Genomic DNA, 20,950 nt, shown 5'->3' with positions numbered 1-20,950 from the left:
CATAATGCCATGTAGGGGTTTTCCCGGGTTGTCGGTCTGTAAAGAGTTGTTAAGCTAGCCCGTGGCGTCCTGTCTCATTCATTCATCATACAATCACTACCTATTTCTAGTATTCAATCACTGATAAAATACAGAAATCCAAGTATGAATATGTTTAAGAGGCAATGTTACTATTTGAACCAGTTCAGTAGTCTATGTAGTATGTGTGTATTCATACCGTACAGTCATGTTCACTCCCATTCACCTCATCTTCTCCGTATGTTTCCTAATCTTCAGACTGGCTGGTGGAGCTCCTGATCTTCGCTGTTGTCTTTTGCATCAAAAGCTCCAGGTAGCCATTTATACAAAATGCATGCAGTGTGTGTTTGAGCCAAAAGGAAAAATCTAATTATTTAAAAATAGACAAGAAATAAATCTGTACCTATGGTCATTCCCAGTGGCAAAACAAGACACTAAAAGAAAAAACAATCATAGTTCAGTGACTGATTTTGTGTTTCCAATTATTTTATACAATAATTATACATATTAATGCAACAAGAAGATATTTATTAGATTGTCTATTAGATTAATGCATAGCGATAGAAAACTATTGGACTTTGCTAAGGAACTGAGTAGAAAATAAAATAGAATTATCAACGTATTCTTGAAAAAAAATTACTGAAAATGAACAAGCAGCATCAATCTCGGCAGCGTCCCTGTTACTAGGCAACATTAATGAAGCCTGTTTGGTTTAGGTGGATGATTTTGGGCAAAATAAGCTCCAATAATTTTCCTAATATTGAGGCCAAAATGTTGTAGTGCTGATTTAAAAAGTTCTATAGTTTGAACAATTCAGCCCATCCTTTCCCTGCTTAGGGATTACTGTAAAAGCCGTTTACCTCCAGGATAGGGGGGGGGGCTGCTCCACTTCCTACAGCACCCAGTTAAATGTCCTAAGAAGTTGGGGTGTCAGAGGTTCTGGTACTCATCTGGCCCAGAACTTTTATGAGATATAAGGCCCGAGATTACACTATTCAATTCATCCACCAAAATTGGTGCACACAGAGATACATTTTGGGTCTCAGATACTGTTGGGAGGTGTAGTTCATCAAGCAGAGAGTCTACCTGATTGGTGTTGTCTAATCTTGGCTGACTATGTCAATTCTTATAGTAAATTTCAAAATTCTGATTGTCATCGAGATCACATTTTATTCGGCCATCTTGCGGTCTCTAATCTTGTAGATAGTCCTTTCTACTTGCTGTTTTTTAATCTACATGCCAATAGTTGCATCATAGTATTTTTGTTTCACAAATACTAGGTTTTTGACTGAATATTACTTACCTGGATTTTAATCTGTTGCATTTGATTTTTCCGGTTTGAGTCCAATGTTACATATGAGCAATACTTTTTTAAATAGCCTAATATTTAAAAAAAAAGTAAATAGCTAAAATACAAATTCTTATTAAATGGATACATTTTGGATCCCCTCATTAACAAAATTCAAGATGGGTGTAATATACAATTACTCTAATAACGTGGAAAGTGATAAAGTTACAAAGTATACTACAACCTCTGTTGTCTGCATGCTCTGAACCCCTCTACACTTCTGACACTTAAGTGACAGGACACGACACACGTGCACTGCCTAAACAGACTGACTTTAACAAGACTTATACCTCTTTCTCACTAATGATCAGGATTCAACCCTTCTTTTGGCTATTCTGATTTGAGGAGGGACACAACATGAGAGCAATGACAATAACAATTACCTTGCATGCTGAAAATGGGTGGGGGGTTTAAAACGTCATATTTAGTGGACAGCTTACAGTGTTTTGTACTTAAATTCCACATTTTGCAGTATATATTAATACATCCCAATAATAAACACAGTTGCGTATCTTTAACATAAAAAAAATACTGAACTGCTTTGGCATTTATCTTCTGGAAGAATCCCATTACCTGCGGTACAGTAGAAAAACGAGTACCAGCACATCCATGACATGACATCACTAGATAATATCTAGAATATTAAATAATTAATGAGGGACCAAGCTATGTGAACAATGACATTCTGTGCTTAAAAAAACCCGGAATCTTTTCAACTCATACTTTTATGTTTTAGCAATGGCAGCGCTCCCGCTCGTTCTTATTGCAATTGTTGTTTCCTGTCTAAATGTAGCTGTTAGTAACATTAAAGTCTGAAGACGACAACAAGCCATCAGTTTAACAGAAAAATGAGGACAGCAATGATGGGTGTTTCATGTCTGAAAAGGCTTTATTTTCCTGCACAGATGCTGAACTGCTGCATCGAGAGGAAAAGGGCCAGAGATGAAGCTCGCAAGGTGCTGGAGGGAAGCAAAGACAGAGAACGTAAGGCGTCTGGTGGCTGCAAGAATGGCCGCCCTGCACCAGAGTCTGCAGGGTCATCTATAACTGCATCCACGTCAACAAGGGAGGTGTCTGGGAAGTCCTGGGACTCGTGGAGCGACAGTGAGGATGAGTTCTTTGAGTGCCTGAGTGACCAGGGGGAGATAGAGACTCCACATCCTGATTCGGAAAAGCACGGCGGTAAAAGTAAAGCAGAGGGTAGGCTACATCCGTATAACAACATGACTCTACTCAACTCTACAGAGCCTCTCTATGTTCCTGTCACACAGGTAAGGGTCTCTCTGGGTCTGTCTCTTTTGCTCACTCACTTACACACATATTCGTGAGTTATTTATGAAAACACATACACTAGTTGTCAAAAGTTTGGGGTCACTAAATTTCCATTCCACTCCATTGTAGACAGAATACCAGCTGATCTGAGTGGGGAGCTGATCTTTGATGCAATATCTACATTGCCCATTATCAGCAACCATTCATCCAATGTTCCAAAGGCACATTCTGTTTATTAATCTGATATCATTTTAAAAAACTAACTGAGAAAACAATGGATAACCCTTTTGCAATTATGTAAGCACATAATGTAATCTGAAAACTGCCCTGGTCGAAAAACAATGCAACTGATATCAGCAGGGAATCTGTCTGCAATGGAGTGCAATGGAAATTTCTAAGCTACCTCAAACATTTGACCAGTAGTGTACATAAAGTAGCGCTAATTATTTCAGTCTTATCATAGTACTGTGCTCAATTCCAAATATATATGTATTGATCAGTCGGGGAGGTGGTGGTTTTTTGTAGCAGCTGTCTCTATAATTTTAAGCCGATAACGTGTGTCTGTCAGTTGTGTAGAGAGGACAGCGAGGTCATGATGTTTAGTGGTTGTTGCGTCATTTTAAGCCAAATCAGGGTGGTTGTCAGTCGGGTACAGAACGCCGCGTGATCACAGGCTTTCATGACTGTCCACAAAGCCAGTAAATAAACAATATATAACATTAGCTACTTCGCTGTGCCGTGGAGTAATGTCTGGCTATGTCACACTAACGCCTAGCAACATTGATGCTGTGTTCCCAACCTGGCAACCGCCGTGATCTTCTGGGGCCGGGGGAGACAACTCTCTCCAGTATTTTATTTTTCTAAAATCAGAAAATTATGAATATTTTTTGTGCTGTTTTATGTTCACTAACCGTGTCCAAAAATATCCCTAAGAAGCACTGTTATGCCCAACACCTAGTGGCGTACACTAAGGGCTAAGTCTGTAACTCTGGAAGGTTCCCACTTGATTTCCTTATTCCAGACTGCTTGATCCTCATTAGCCTCAGATGAACTTAAGAAACCATTTTTACACTAAAGAGAAAGATTGTGCATTTTGTCACTGAAATTGCTTTAGTGAGTGATCTCTTTGTAACCACTATGGAAAAGCAAAACAATAACAGCAACTAATATTATCAACTAACCTCTATGGCAGTTCAAAAGGACATGTCAGTATTGTTTCAAGACGTAAAACATGTGAACCTATTCTTGAGAAAATCGCCAAGCGAAAGACAAATCTTACTGTGTCAAGTACTAGTCAGAACTTCATCTTTAAATATATATGTATTTAAGTTAATATATTACAGACATGTGAGCTATAGAAACTTTTTGTGAGGCTACATTTAGAGGGTTATTGGGGTTTTCTGCTCAACCTACAAATGAACAAAAACTTCAGTGCCAATGAGGCAACTCTTTTAGTGAATTAAACTACATTGATGCTTCTTTGTGTATGTTTGATTTTTAGGAGCCTGCTCCCATGACAGAGGATCTGTTAGAGGAGCAGTCTGAAGTACTGGCCAAACTAGGCACTTCAGCTGAAGGGACCCACCTCCGTGCCCGGATGCAGAGTGCCTGTCTTCTCTCTGACATGGAGTCCTTTAAGGTGAACCAGGCAGACATACACATATTAAATCCGTACTTGTACTTTAGCAAGTCCATACTTGTTTACATAAATTTGGAGCTTAATCCCTGGCTATCATCCTTACAACAATTCAGAAAACTCTTAAATTTTGCTGTCAGTATTTAATCAGCTTTTGTGCTTTTTCAAGAGCAGATGTGACACATTCTGCTCCAAATATATCAAACAATTGCAGCAAGTAAATCACAATTGCTTGTCATTAGTGTATATATGTTTTTGCACTGCTCCTTATTGCTCATGCATTTAAGGTAAAGAACAAGCTAGTATGAGGAGACATCTCATAGCTTTGAAACAGCTGTCTTAAACACAGAAGCATGACAACAATGACTCAACAAATGACAAAACGCTTCATCGTGTAATTGTATTGTTTTACATGAAATGTGAGATGTTTTCCATGCATTAGCCTGAGGCATTTTTTGTGTGAAATAATTCCAGTATCTAAGTCAGTCCAGCCTTAGGATAATTTACAGAATATATTTTATTTTATATTTTATATATGTCTTGGTTCATTACAGAGCTCTTGAGAAAGTGTCCTTGATGCCACGACATGACGACTAGCTCTCTCGATATGACCTGTCTCTCCACAGGCAGCCAACCCAGGCTGTGTTCTGGAGGACTTTGTGCGTTGGTACTCGCCTAGAGATTACGTGGAAGAGGAGGGGATCGATGAGAAGGGCAACACAGTGGTGAAAGGCGAGCTTAGTGCCAGGATGAAGATCCCAGGCAACATGTGGGTGGAGACTTGGGAGACAGCCAGGGTTACACCTGCACGCCGCCAGAGAAGACTTTTTGACGATACTAAGGAGGCTGAAAAGGTATTTTTTTGTGTCCAGCTGACTCTCAGGCATGCAAACTCCTCACCCTTTGGCTGTTTTGAAACCAAAATTGGTCACTTGATTTTTGCTGATCCGGTTAGAAAATATTAGTAGAGGGGGAGTCTGGCCTTGCCACAGTTTTATAACGAACCAAAAAGTATTTTTACATCTCTCGTGTGTTCTGCGCTAATGCTTCCCACGCCACCAACCAAGTTGTCTATATCATTGACGTTCCACTTCCGGGATGGTGCCACAGGAAGTTCCGCTGGATGCATGTATTAACCGTTTCCCTCTGCTTTCTTTGTGTTGGGATTTTAAATTCGGAGGATTTATAGGTATAAGTTTGGGGTCCCCTATTGGAGCTGCTGCCACCGTGACCCGATACTGGATAAGCGGATGAAGATAGATAGATGGATGGATGGATGGATGGATGGTGGATTTATAGGGACTATTTTTGACTGCTTCTCAAATTTCTGCAGGGTAAAATGAGACAGCTAGCCGGACTATCTGTTCAATCTGAGTTTTCTTTTGCATGACTACTTAGCACCGCCTATGACGATTCAGATGGGTGGAAAGCAATGCCATTTAACCAGAGTCCGTTTTCCTCCCATCCCCGAATGCTATGTGGAGTAGCCTAGCCAGCCACGCTGTATGCACACTCACACATAGACATGCGAGGAGAAATACACTATAAATGCCCACGTTTTCACCACCCTCTACCTGTGAAAGTTCCCTGGAATAGCAGTCAAACCCGCAACTTACCACCTGTTACGTACCCCTTACATACCCGTTTGTTTTACTCCCAGTTACAATCTTTGACACACATAAACAACAATGGCGGCCCCTAATAGAAACAATTAGGCAACGTTAAGTCATTACGCACCTTGTAATCAAAACAATACACATACGATTGTGTACTACTACAGGTTATGCGTATTAAATGAAGCCTAAAATGTGTTGCTGACTCAAATGTATGCTATACAAAAAATTGTTTATGGTTAAGAACACATTTTTTACAAGAGCGCAGATTCTCCATATATCTAGCCTCTTAATTTTGCTGTCAAAGTGCACCAGATTTAACTTTAAAATAAAATGGAAAAATGTTCTTTTGTGGGAGCATGCCCCCAGACCCCAACTGAGAGCTGCAAGAAGGTGGATGAAAAGGGTAAACTAAACATGGGTTTGGACTGTCTTTTAGGTTCTGCACTATTTGGCAGTACAGAAACCTGCAGATCTGAGCTGCCATCTCCTGCCTTGCGTACTCCATGCTGCTATTCTAAAGTTAAATAAGGAAGGTGAGTCAAGATTGTTTTGTCAAAAACTTGTTATGATATGAAAGAGTCAAACATACAGACAAACCCCCACAATATTATTAAGACAAAAACATTTCAAACAATTCAAAGCAACATTGGTAATTTCTATTTTTTATGGATGACTAATTAAACCGTAAACACAGAAAATGGCACACTTGCTCTATGAGTCACAACTCTAGAACAAAAGGCATCATACACAGTACACCCCTGCAACTTTCCATTGATAGCCATATTAGAAATCATAAGAAAACAAGTCGTAACATTTTTTTACACAATTTCTTCACTATTAAAAGTGGAAATGTCTATGCATCCAAGCTAGTTATAAGCTATTTGAACATTACTTTTAATAGTGCAGATTTGGCAAAATGTAAACAAATATAGGCTAAAAACATGGAAGTGTTGATACCTGTGTTGAGAAGTGTATTCCAAGCATGCGATTTAAATATAGCCTTCAGATGTACGATGCATAGCTGCAAACCATGTTGCCTTTTGGTGGAAGGGGCCACATAATTCAGCTTTTCAAACCTTTTTGGAAGCAGACGTACAAGTTAATTTTGAGCTAAAGACAAAATACCAATTAATGCACAAAATTGTTGGAAAAATGATCTACATTACCATCATTTGCCTACCTGAATCTGTGATTATGTGTGCATTGCAGTTCCTCTCTCTTCAACTGTTTTTGCTTAATGTAAATAAAAAGAAAGTAAATCTAATCAAATGTAATAAAGGCTGTCTTCCCTGAAGAATGACTAAATGCTAAAAAATATGGAGAATTTGGCAAATTACTCTAACTTATAATACTATATTATGTTGAAACAATATTTTTTCTTTGGGCTATAGCACATGGAGGGATCATTCCATCTTCTCTTTACTTAATCATTGTTTTATCTTTCTACTTCTTTCCTTTGTCTAACAGAGTCAGCGGAAGACATTCCATCAGTAAAAAAGAACATACAGCAATCTACAGGTCAAGCTAGCAAGCTGCTGCACCCCCTCAACCATGACTACAAAAAGTTAGAGGTCAGTGACAGAGAGGACTAGAAATTAACTCCAAGCTCCTCATTCGTACTAGCATAAGATATAAGAAGCGTCTCTCAATTTGTGTTCCATTGTATTGTATTGTGTGTTCCATTGTGTGTGATGTATTGTAAATTGTATGCACTCATCTGGCAAAAGTTTGTTTGTCCTATACAATTAGACAAGTTGTCAGTTAAAAGCTGTTTAGCAGAAGATTAAGTATAGGCTTTTCTCAATGATTGAGAACACTGGTCTGCATAATGAAATTTAAGTTACTGTATCTCCTTCATACAACATACACAGAACATAATATAAATATGTAATGTAGAATAGAACGACATGAAATAAAACAGTATGTACACGCTATACAAATCCCTTTATACTTATATATCTAGCAGTGTTAGGATACATAGGATAGTCAATCTAGCTGGCACCCTGGCCAAAATTGTGCCACATTACATCTTTTATCCATACAATGTAATTTTATAGCACATAGATCAGCGGCTTTGAGCCTCTGCCCCTCGTGAACTTCAGCCAAGTGCATATCATACAATTCACAACAGGCCAGGCTCTGAGCCAGGCTTACGTTGGAAGTAGCAACGATCCCCTATAGTAGCATCATGCTTGTGATGTTGTGCCACCTCATGGGATTATCTGTACTGACAAACTGTAAAACACCGCGTCTACACCGCTGTGAAAGTGCCCCATTATACAGTATTTAAATAGCTTTTTCTAGCTTGGTCCAGAGATGTTTTGTACCAAATTGGCTGATGATTGCTGAAAATGTGTAGGCTTCTCGGATGAGTTTGTCTGGATCCACAAAATCCAGGAAAAGAAATTGAGACTTACAGTTACAAACATAAAGTATGTTGTTATAAAGACATAATCTGGCCAAATTACATCAAATCAAACAAAGCACATCATTGGGTCCTCAGCGATACACTTCGCCCAAGTGTGAAGTAGAACGGATGAACGGTTCTCAAGATACAGACAGACACACACACACACACACACACACAGTTTGGTCCTTTTTAGTTAGATTAAAAGGACCGTCCAAAACATTTTAACTTGATCGTTTACTTCAAATCCAACATGATCAAGTATAGACTGGACAAAAACTAAAAGAATCCAGACACATCTGGACAGTAGATGTGTTGGAGTCAAGCCATAATTAATGTGTAAGTTTCTTCAGCTTCTGTTCTGACCGCATGTATTGTATGTGTAACTTTTCTCTACCCGTAGGATTTCATAAACCAGCTGATGGCCATGGAGACCGTCATCACCCGAGCTCGCTCACTCAAGGCTAAATTTTCCATTTGTGAGGGCGCGAAGGGAGAGGACACAGAAGAGTTGGAGAAGTAAGATGCACAGTTTGTTATATCTTTTAGAGAAACATGTACACTGTTTCATCTGTCTTGGAATACGGACAGAAGGCACGCGGCGCTGGGTTCAAGATTGTGGCCGAGACTTGAGTTGTAATTTAATGCTGATGTGATGTCCGATGCACATTAAGCAACAAATGATTCAAGTTTCTGTTAAAAGTGCATCAACGTTAAAAGGTAGAACTATTCAATCGCGCATAAAACATATCTCTCAAAGTATTAAAAGCTCTCCTTCAGTTGACGCAGCAGTCTCGTTACTGTGATGCGTGTGTGAGTGAGACAGTCGCACACACACACACACACACACTTCTGTTTGGTTGCTGACTGATAAACTCAACCACCATTGAACTGGATTGATAACGATACACGTCAGCAAGCGGCACTAAACACAAGTAAGGCATACACGGGGCTCTTATGTCTGGTACATGATAAATGTTAACACAAATTAAAAATCAACTACATATAAAACAAATCTTATAATTTAAGCTCTTTTTGAGCAGGGGGGTACACTCTGATATAACTGTTTACTGATATCACACCTAGTGATAGGGAGAGGGAGAGAGTCTAGTGTTTGAGTCTCTTCTCCCCGAGAGACACACACCACACGCATCCAAACCTCCGCCAGGTGATGCATGAAGGTAAATAGGGTGCAAATGGTGAAAATCTGAACTTGTATGTTAAAATTTGCCCTTGTAAAAATAAAATTGGCACTATTAACTTTCTGTTATAGTTTGAAGTGGAGAGGTTTGACTGGACGGGGCTGGGAAAGCACCGATCATTCAAAAACAAATTGAATTTTTTAGTCTTGATTGATCCCCAATGGGGAAATTACGATTTTACACTGTGTATCACACTACACACAAGCCTGAAATAGTTGGACTTGACCCGGTTGACTTAAGGATGCATTAAGGAACTGACCATTATCAATTTTATTAATAGTATCAAATCATAACGAGTTATCTCAAGACGGTTTATAGATAAAGCAGGTCTAGACCAAACTCTATAAATTTGTGTGCATGGAACATGAAATTAATGTGACTCATTTAGCGACTTGCTATCTGCCTCATAACGTTACTACTCCACTGTCCATTGTTATCTGTTATTGTAAAACCTCAGCTCCACTACTTGCCGGAATAAATATATCAGTTAATAATCAACTGTAAAGTAGCTACACCTGATAATCCCTTGTTAAATCAGCCTCTGTTGGGTAGAAAGTGAAATAAAAGTGAAAAAAAGTAGTGACTGGCAACATTTAGTGGCTGCCTTGCCTTGCCTTGCAAAAATCCATTGTCAAGTCTACGAAATTATTTTTGATATAGTGTCAGTTCAAGTTCAAGTCACCACTACCTCCGGTGATACACTGCACACCGGCGTGCGAAGTATTTCTTTGCATTATCTGGAGATAATTTGTTCTTGTGTTCTACATACACTACATGGGATGAAGCTAACGCCTTGGTTGAAGAGAGTGCAGCATAAATGTATTTGAGTCATTGTTATCATGTCAGGTATTATATCTGTATGTTTGTGTTGTTTCCTTTTTGGGGGGAAGGTCCAGAGATCAGGGACAGGGGTCGGTATAAGGGGGTCGCCATGGGATGGCTGAATTGGTCCACTGGCTCTACTATGACCAATTAACTGTCCCATGTCACTGGATAACATTAGATGTCTGTCTCCAGGTTTGTGAGCTCCCTGCTGGAAGAACCAGAGGTCGTGGTGATCGGAGCCGGCCAGGGGCCGGCTGGCAGCATCATCCACAGGCTCTTTGTCAACGCTCAGAGGGTAAGCAGACTCACTCTCTGTCTCGCGACTGCTCCCTGTATCACAGTTCACAAGGGGTAGTACTCTCATTATGTGGTGATTGTGACCTGATGCGCCAAATGTCCCTCCCCTCTTAATACAAACAAGCTAAGGTGTGTTGTTTTTACCCCTAATCCAGATAGATAGGCAGTGTAGCCAGACCACACTCCCACTGCTGACACAACATGACATCATAGCTTTGCTAAAACATACCACTTGGCTTAAGAGAGTTGGCGTGTTATCTGTACACATTTCGAGCTATCCGCATGTACATTTACACTGTATACAGCGGCCATAAATAAACACGCCACTTGGCGTGTTATCATGAGACAAAAGCAACGGTTAAGTTTAGGAAATGTGACGTGCGGTTGCGTTTAGGAAGAAGAAGAACCAGTTGGGTTTAGGAAGAAGAAGAACCGGTTGGGTTTAGGCAAAGAAGAACTGGGTCAGCTATAGTGATGCATTAATCCAATCAGTGAATCTGTATCAGCACTGACAATGGACATATTAAATAAATCAGGGATTGGCTACCAAACAAATACGGCTTGGTTGTTCCTGTCACTTCAGTTTTATAAACAGTCTAGAACAACATGATGCATTTTTAACAATTCTTTTGTAATGTCTCTACTAAGAGGAAGTGACGGGTAGTTACAACCTTTAGTTATCTTGCTCATTGAAAAATGATTACAGTCAGTTCCACGCTAGTCTGGCTCACCAGATATACAGTGCTGTTACAGAGATTATCGTGATTGTTTTAAAGAAATACAAACAACCCAGAGCAGTTTCATCCTTTCTACCAGGATGTTAACTCATGCAGCCAGAGCGTACTCCAGCACTGACACAGCACTAGTTCCACACAGTTAAACATCTACTGCAGCCCTGACAACTCTTGAAAAAACAAATACATTAAACACACATTATTTTACATTCCCTATGCAGTAATAGTACTGCATGTTGCATAACATACTGCATGTGCAATGATGTTGCAAAGCCTCTGTGGGCTGGGGTGCACACAGTGCACAGTTTTTATATTTTTTCTGCCCTTACAGTGAGAACTTTTTTTCTGTAATTTCAGCCAGTGTTGAGAATTGAACTGTAACATGAAAATGTAAGAAGAAAAATGTTTCTAAAACGTTATTCCCCCCACTATAACTTAAAATGAATCAACACAATACAAGGACCTTACATTGGAATTTACATGTAATTTGGCCTGGGTCCTCATTTGCTAAAGTTTTTGTGGATTGTACAGTAGGAGAGACAGTTAAATTTTTCACTAGGGAAATTGTTGGTTGTGTATATTATGTATTGCACATCCGTGATAAAGCCAATAACCAAACAAAGAACTGTAACCAAGAGTTACCAAAATACCTCTACTGCATCACGTCAGGCCAGCTTGGGAGTGCCCCTGTATCAGCAGAAAGAGAGCGATAATTTAAGAAAAAGTCTGGTAAAGTGTCGTCAGTGCTGTTACTCATTGTTCTAAGAGTAAGCCCAACATTGTGTCAATCTGAGAATTTTTGCCAGTTAAGACTAATTTCCTACTCACAAACTTAAAGACATGAGGCTCAAACATATGAAACCCACATGTCAGAACTTCGCCCCACCTGATATTCCTGTCATTACTGTTAACACAGTCACTTTTTCTGTAAATGTTTAGTGGAGAGAACATTAGGATGTCTGAAGGCAAGATGGAAATGCTAGTTAAAGATATCCACATGGGTACAATCACTTTTTTTTTGCTGTGTGCTGAGTAAATTTGACTCTGATCTTGGTATGATATCTATAATTAAGACAATAGATTTTTTTTAACTTCTTATTGTGTTGACTTGTTGTTGTTTAGTTTATTTACATATTATTATATAGGGTTTAATAAAGGTACAACATTGTGCAGGGGACGTTAAGTTGATACTTTTCAGCAACTTTTTTCCAGAATTGAAAGCTGGCTCACCACTCTCATTAATGTAAACATTGAAACTGTATATGAGGATATATTTTATTAGCCGCTTGGCATTCAGGTTTGTAATATTTTTCCTGAGCTTTTAACCACATCTGTTCTTCCGTAGTCAAATCAAATTTCAATCCAGTTCATTTTAAGGTCAAGAATGAACTTGTGACACTGTTAAATCGGTTCAATTTGGAGCTATATTCATTTTCTTAATTAAACTTATTATTATATATGAAAATATAGAACAACAGAGGGCTATGACATGACAATAAGTAGGTGCAAATATGAAAATAGGATAAGGTCACAGGTCAGTACACAATGCACACAGGTAAATCTCGACGTACAGAAATGGTGTGGAGTAGAATTAAGTCTTTGTGTTTGTTATCAGTATTCCTCTCCTTTTGAAGCCACAGCATAACATTTATTTCTCCATACTGCAGATATAATTTATAATGTTTATTGAGAATCTCATTGTGGGAAGATTTCTTTTGAAGCCAGCATTTTGCAATTGCCTTTTTGCTGGCCTCCATGAAAAGCTTCAAGAGGCATGTGTCTCTTTTACTAAGACCTTAAGGAAGTTTTCCAAGATATAAAAAGGCAAAATGTTCATAAGCAAGGAAATGCCAGATCCTGGATTTTGTTATTGTTACAAGGACATCATCTGGGTTTAGAAAGTTTTAGTTTCCGACGCCTCCCATGGTTGTACCCTCCAGAGCAGTCTTCTCTCTGATAGCCTGGGCAAGCCAATAAAACAATTGGATAGAAGTGGACTTAACCTTGCTTATATCCTTTATTTGATTTTAAAGGCTTCTATTAACTTTTATCCTTGATGTTGGAGAGGAATAGAGCATTTGTGTGCACTGTATTTGGTATCACTAATCCAAATCCATTATGACAGCCTCTCTGTCTGGGCTTCAGCTTCTTGTGTATGCTTCCTGATGCGCAATTCCCAGCACTGCGAGACACTGCTGTAATACACAGTAAAAGTGGTCTCCGCGATTGTCTCTTTAGGTTTACTTAAAGGTAGTGGACCCACTGTGAATCAACGTCTCCTTAAATCCTCTGTGGCTTCCTCAGCGTTACTGTATGTGATTCAAAGTGCACACGCATCTTGGTCAGTAGAGTTTGGAAGCGTATCCTTATTTACTTATTTTTTAGCACTTATTAAAAGGCGACTTTTCCTCTTTGGCTGTATACACTGCGTAATCCTATTTAAAGAACACTTACACAGATGAGTTTCTTTCATGCAGTTAATTTCCAGTAGTGAGTTCGTCCAGTTATATTTTCACGTCTTCGTTAAAACATATGACTGTTCTTTCTGTCAGCGACAGCTTTTTCTGATTTAAGATCCTGCAGGTCCCCACTTATCTTTCTTTGAGTTTAAGCCACTTAAACCATGTTAGGAACCTGAATTATGGGGTATTATTTCTGTCAATGCAGGAGCTATTTATGCTGCTGTGCTAATTGTCGGGCCACCGGAAGTCCCCAATGTAGATCATTTATTTCGTGGAAATCACTAATTTGACAGACTACTAAAAACTACATGAGTTATATTTAACTTATATGAACATTACATTATAGTAGGTAAATATGTAGAACCATATAAACAAAATGGACAGAAATGCCATTTCACTGTTTAATGGGGTTCTGTTATTACTACTTAACAAAATGGTGATTGTTGTTCGTATTTAAGGGTGACAACACACATCAGTAGGGTCGTAATGTGCTTGTCAGAGCTCGGTCCGGCGTAGCAGCAAGGGAGTAAGGAGGAGAGACAGTTGGAAACAGCCCACTGGGTGTCATTTTCTGTAACCAATGCGCCATGAAATAGGGCAATCAAGCCAACCAGCGTACATCTGGCTAGTTAACTAGCTCGCTAACTCTACCATGCCCCCGAGCCACACCCATCACAGGAAATGACACTCTGTCTTGTTTGAAGACAGATATAAATACAGAGGTTCCTCGGTTTTTAATTAGATGCGTAGAGCACTGTTGTTAGGTTTTTAATTGAAACTGAGACAATTAGGAATGCTTTTGCTTTGGGATCAAAATACTACTCAATAAATACTACTCAATAAATACTTCTCAATAAATACAACTCAATTACCTAGGCCCTATTTTATTCTCTCTGCCATTGTCTGTGACAGCCTAACGTTGGTTATGATAACCACTGACATTAGTAAACTTTAGCGCCCGTTTTAGTGGACCTCTATAACAGGGTTTTTCCTGCAAAGAGATAGTTTTGCCCCCCCCCCCCCCCCCCCCCCCCCCCCCCCCCCGCTCGAAAGAGGTTTTAGCCAGCGCCAAAGGAAAATCACCAGCAGCAAAATGTCTGACTGTCATGCAACCAGCCTCCCTCTCATCCACAGCCGCTGTATTTTACGCACTCGGCTGGCGCTAATTGAACAGATCTGAACGCTAAGCTGTAATGGGATTTCCATTTGCGAGGGGCAGGCAGTGCCAGACTCTCCCGGTGAGCGTGCTGCTTTTGGGGACCGGCGGCGCGGCGGGAGATCTCAGACTTCCGTCGGAGCTCCGACTGCTGGCGGGCTATGCTGCCGTCTGATATTGAAATTAATACAGTTTCATAGCCGGTTAAAAGTGCATCGTAGTCACGTTAAATAGCCGGCCTGTTTGTGGCGGTCCAGTTGATTTTAACATCTGATGCGTCGTCGTCACCCTGCAGAGAGACTCTCTGCTAAGCCCCGTTCACGCGACCGCAGCAATTTAGTTAAATCTTATCTCACACTATGAAAGGGTAAACTTTGCAATTAATCCGCTGTTCACATGCATGCCGAGACCAACATACAAAATAAATAACACCTTTTATTCATAAAACTATTGTGTTATTGTAACAATTAGCTACAACAGTAATATAAGTTATCTATACAGCTATAGAATCAAGACGTGCTCTGAAAAAAGTTACCATAAAGCCCTGTTCATATTAGTTAAACAAACTGGACTTTGGGGTCAAGGGTTGTCAGATCCGACCCATGGTCCCGGGTAAGAAAGCCCCCTTACTGCATTATATCTTTACCTACCTTCAAAATGTTGTGCTTTCCTTGAAATAATGACACTTTCACCCTAAATCGGTGCCTAATGAATGCCGGAAAGGAAGTCTTTGACACAAAACGTTTCTTGGGGGCGGACCCACAGACCCGCTGCTTAACAGCCCCCCCCCCCAAAAAAAAAAAACATACGGAGTCAGGAAAAACCCTGCTATAATGTCAGTTAATTGAACTTTTACCAGCTCTGTTCTATGTGAAAAAAAAAACTATGGCATCTCTAACAAGGACACTGTCCAGGAGTTCGGGGTGAACTCATGGAGGACTTTACCGTACTGGGGGGATTCCAGGCTCTGGAGCAGCCCTCCGTGAAGACTGACGTTTTCTCCTAATTACATGGACATCTCTCCTTGCCCTTTCCATTCAATCCACACCACAGGAGTAATAAAGTTGAGACAAAAAAACAACAACCTGACAATGAAAAAAGAGCGACATGCCACTGACCCGTATACCTTTTTAAAGGACATGCGATTCATGGTTTTGAGTCTGGTATCAAGTTGAAATCATGAAATTTCACTGGCATTGGTATCAAGCTATTCATAGTTATCACTATTGTTGTGATTGTTGTTTAAATAAAGGAATTAGTGTTTAAGTACACATTTATTTATTATTTACACACTCCCTGGCATCGACTTTGGTATCAAGTATCATGTACTTTTGGTGGTCTCCGACCCTCTAAAGACACGAACATGTGCTTTTATTGTGGTACATTTCCTTCATTCGACTGTTTTTGTGTTGTTTCTTCCCATGCTGCTTACATCAAGTTGGCTGACTTCACCAGCGACGAGGTAAACACAAGCAATGAGACTTTTCCTCCTAAATACCAGCACACCTCTACCTCTAAATAGTCTTTAAGTACCATTCCAACGCCAAACACACACACACACACAAGTTCAGACACAGAGTTTAGGATTGTACTACATAACACATATTCCATTTAAAGTATAAAACTCCTACAGCCAATCCTATGAATCCTCAGTGGGTCCATCCCCTCCAGTGTATTTGCAAACACAGACACACACACACACACACACACCGACACTTTCTCCTCCAAAGCTTCAGTTCCATGAATGACATTTCTAAAGCACAAGTAAACCTCTTTCTATCAGATGTATTTCATCTTCATATCCGGTCATGTTTCTTGGTGTTTTGGTGACGTGGAGGTTAAACAATTTTAACTGGTGGTCTTGTTTTTCTTGTGTCAAACCTCGAGAAAGCTGCTCTTTGATTCCCTATAGCTCCAACAGCAGCTGCATGCTATAAGGTGTACAATTAAGGTCAATGGTTAATAGTAATCAGAGTCATACATACAGCCACAGCTCCTAATGGGGAAGCAAAGTAAGGCCAGTATTTATGCCACCTGCATCTGTGTAACTTAACTTCAGCAAATAGGGGTGTCATAAAATAATCTCAATGCATTAACCATCACCAGAAATCAATGAAATGTGTTCAATGCTGTTCACCCGGTACTTTTTGAAGTCAAATGGAATAAGTCGTGCTTTCAAAGAGATGTCCTCGAGTCAACTTCCTGCTCCATTTCAAAGGGTTTTGTATCACAAATATTAGATTTCTCTCACCCAATTGCCCAAAAATAACATGGATGATTCTTCAGGTACATTTTTTGGGGTGTTTTATTTAATCTTATAGCATTTGAATTATTTTTCAAAACAGTATCCGGACTAAACTTTGACATATACCTATATGTGATCCACTTAACATCCTCTCATCTAAATTATTAGTCAAAATAATGTATAATTTCTGCTTTTTTAACTGAAACCTTACGTCTAATTTGACACAAATGAGGTTAGTTGACCATGAATTCCAAGAATAAGTGTAAAACCTATTAAAACAGCTCAGGTTTTTAAAAAAGGCGCCAAAACATGGAAAAGGTGACAAATAAATCAGAAAAAAATGACAAAAAGCACACACAAAATGTCAGTTTTGTCCTGGAAGGACAGGTCCATGGTTAAGGGGAAAACAACACAAGGGTTAACAGTATTAACAAAGAGTAGGGGCATTTTTCTGAAGCCAACACTTTGGGATTACCTTTTTACTTGCTGCCAGCAACGTCCTCAAGAGGTAGGCATCATATTTACACAGCTTGTCACGGAAATAACCAAGATATGGATATGTGAAAGTTGTACTGATATTGAAACCCAAAATATTTTTTTTTGAATAATCAACACCACTTCCGTCCAAAATATCTGAATAGGTGGACCAAAAAACAAGAGCATGATCTTCCAAGATCTCCCCACATTCCCTCCAGCAGTATAACTGGGTACCAGTTTTCTTAGACTTTTGTTTTGGAGTAATAAAAAAAGCGTGTCAAGTTAAAGATAAAGATAAAAAGATAAAAAATCTCTTTTACAAGAGTGACCTGGCAAGTGGCAAGTACTCTATACCCAGATCGAGTTCCCTGTCCAGGCTAAGATCGTCTCCCAGTTCTGTCTTAATCACCACAGACTTTCCCTCAGTGTCCTCGGGGACGCCCTACACCCCGACATGTAACGCCTGGAGCGACCCTCAAGCTCCGAAACTTTGTCCCGTAGTGCTCGTTGATCATGAAGGAGTTGAATGAGAGCGTCCTTCACTCCTGTGTCCCACCGTTCCATATCCGCTATGTGTTCCTCCATCTTGCCTTTGGCCTTCTCTAGGTATCTTCTCCGGCCCGTCGCAGCTTGTATTTTCCGGTCTATTTCTGTGGCAAAATTCCTCCATTTGTTTTTTTAATATCCTCTCGAAAACCCATTGAAAATCAGAGAGTTCGGTGTGTAAAGCTGCCATGCCCACGGACATAACTTCACCCCCAACTTCACGGGTCGGATCGGAAGTATTAGCTTTCTCTGGGGCCGCCATCATGTCCTGTTAAAATTTCGCTAGCCCTTCTTTCTCAGTTTCGTTGATCACAATTTTTCCATAAGCCGTATCCGCCTTTCTTATCTTTATCCCCATTCATTTTTATGTTTGTGTGCTGGATTAAAGTACTGGATTTGGATGAGCCAAACACATGAATTAGTTACGATTTAAAGGCTGGTACCAGAGCTCTGGTTCTAAGCTGCCATGCTGTGTCGAGCGCCACCGCAAGTCCCCGTCTGGACTAAGTCACGCTGAAACAGTTTGTTCATTTTGAGGAAAAAAGAAGATATGGTTACTCTTTACTTGAAGTTTTCCACATACCCGTGACACAATGAAAACATCATAAACAAGTCATAAACCGTTATGACACAACGCTTTTTTTTGGTGGAAAACTACTGCTTTCCTGAGAACCTAGTTGGGATGGAGGAAGCTATCCAACAAGCGATCAACAGTGGAGAAATCCTGCAGAATATATGCTATATTCTGACCAATTTAATATTCTGCATTATTTTCTGTAATTCATGTTCTGTAATAATTAAACAAGTATGTAGATGTGGCCTGAATGTAGGATAGGCCATACATGAGAATACATACATACATAAATGCATACATACATAAAAACATGCATGCATACATACATACATACATACATTAACATACATACATACATACATTAACATACATACATACATACATGAGCATACATAAGCATACATACATACATACATAAACTAATATACATACGTACGTACATACATACATTAACATACATACAAACATACATACATACATGAACATACATAAGCATGCATACATAAATACACACATACATGAGCATACATACATACACACATACATGAGCATACATACATGAGCATACATAAGCATACATATATACATAAGCATACATACATACATGCATACATACATTAGCATACATACATACATTAGCATACATACATACATACATACATGAGCATACATAAATACATGAACATACATAAGCATACATACATACATGAGCATACATTAGCATACATGCATAAGTAAATACATACATTAACTAACGTACGTACATACATACATTAACATACATACATACATACATTAACATACATACATACATACATTAACATACATACATACATACATGAGCATACATACATACATACATGATCATACATACATACATACATGAGCATACATACATACATGAACATACCTATGCATACATGCATACATACATACATAGATTAGCATACATACATACATGAGCATACATAAGCATACAGACATACATACATACATACATGAGCATACATAAATACATGAACATACATAAGCATATATACATGAGTATACATACACACATAAGAATACATACATACATACATAAATACATGAACATACATAAGCATACATACATACTTTAGCATACATGCATAAATAAATACATACATACATTAACTAACATACGTACATACATTAACATACATACATACATACATGAGCATACATACATGCATTCATTCATACATGAGCATAAATACATACATTAACATACATACATACATACATACATGAGCATACATACATTAGCATACATACATACATTAGCATACATACATACATACATGAGCATACATACATACATACATACATAAGCATACATACATACATGAGCATACATACATACATACATTAGCATACATACATACATACATACATACATGAGCATACATACATGAGCATAGCATACATACATACATTAGCATACATGCATAAATACATACATGAGCATACATACATACATACATACATACACACATACATGAGCATACATACATACATACATACATACATAAGAATACATACATGCATATATGCATACATACATACATACATACATACATACATACATAAGCATAAATACATACATACATACATAAGCATACATACATATAGTACATAAATTATTGGCCAAACATTTATACCTCCAACCATCAGGTCATTAATTTCACGTTGTACACTGACCTCTGTTTGTCTGTTTTACTAGTTTGTGTTGGACATTTTTGAATGTTGACATGACACTGATTCAACCAATCCGTGCAGTAATAGTAATTAGTGTAATTAAAATGAAGTCTTATTTTGACAACTTATCCAATAGAGGAATTAGATCAGGTATTACTCTACCACACATACTCAGCAGGAGCAGCGCCCCCCCATGCAGGTATCTAAAAGCTAACAGTAATATTTGATTGTAAGATTTTTCCGGGGAAGGTTTTGCAAAAATTCGGGGCTAAGCGCCCCCCCCCTTGACTTTTAATCCTTCTTGTGAACTCTATCAATACACTATCTTCTGTAAGAATTACTAGATGACTAAATGTTTAGGAAAAAAGAAGAAAAAAGGTAAAATTAGGTCTAAACTGCAGTAACCAGCCATGTTC

The 20,950-nt window shown here is 38.9% G+C and overlaps 1 protein-coding gene across 2 annotated transcripts in view; it reads left to right on the top strand.

Annotated features, from left to right (window-relative positions):
* The window catches only part of rab3gap1 (RAB3 GTPase activating protein subunit 1), a 29,213-nt gene extending 12,682 nt beyond the window's left edge, over window positions 1-16,531 (top strand). For both annotated transcript variants that reach the window (XM_034861329.1, XM_034861328.1), the window contains 9 exons: window positions 277-331; window positions 2,272-2,637; window positions 4,140-4,277; window positions 4,901-5,128; window positions 6,327-6,423; window positions 7,358-7,461; window positions 8,701-8,816; window positions 10,517-10,619; window positions 16,412-16,531. In XM_034861329.1, the coding sequence (XP_034717220.1) occupies window positions 277-331; window positions 2,272-2,637; window positions 4,140-4,277; window positions 4,901-5,128; window positions 6,327-6,423; window positions 7,358-7,461; window positions 8,701-8,816; window positions 10,517-10,619; window positions 16,412-16,495 (1,291 nt within the window). In that variant the 3' untranslated portion in view covers window positions 16,496-16,531. The remainder of the gene's footprint in view (window positions 1-276; window positions 332-2,271; window positions 2,638-4,139; window positions 4,278-4,900; window positions 5,129-6,326; window positions 6,424-7,357; window positions 7,462-8,700; window positions 8,817-10,516; window positions 10,620-16,411) is intronic.
* The last annotated feature ends 4,419 nt before the right edge of the window (window positions 16,532-20,950 follow it).

This window comes from Etheostoma cragini, chromosome 21, assembly GCF_013103735.1.
Source record: "Etheostoma cragini isolate CJK2018 chromosome 21, CSU_Ecrag_1.0, whole genome shotgun sequence".
In the NCBI taxonomy this organism is placed as follows: domain Eukaryota; kingdom Metazoa; phylum Chordata; class Actinopteri; order Perciformes; family Percidae; genus Etheostoma; species Etheostoma cragini.
This window is presented reverse-complemented; position numbering and strand designations above follow the sequence as displayed.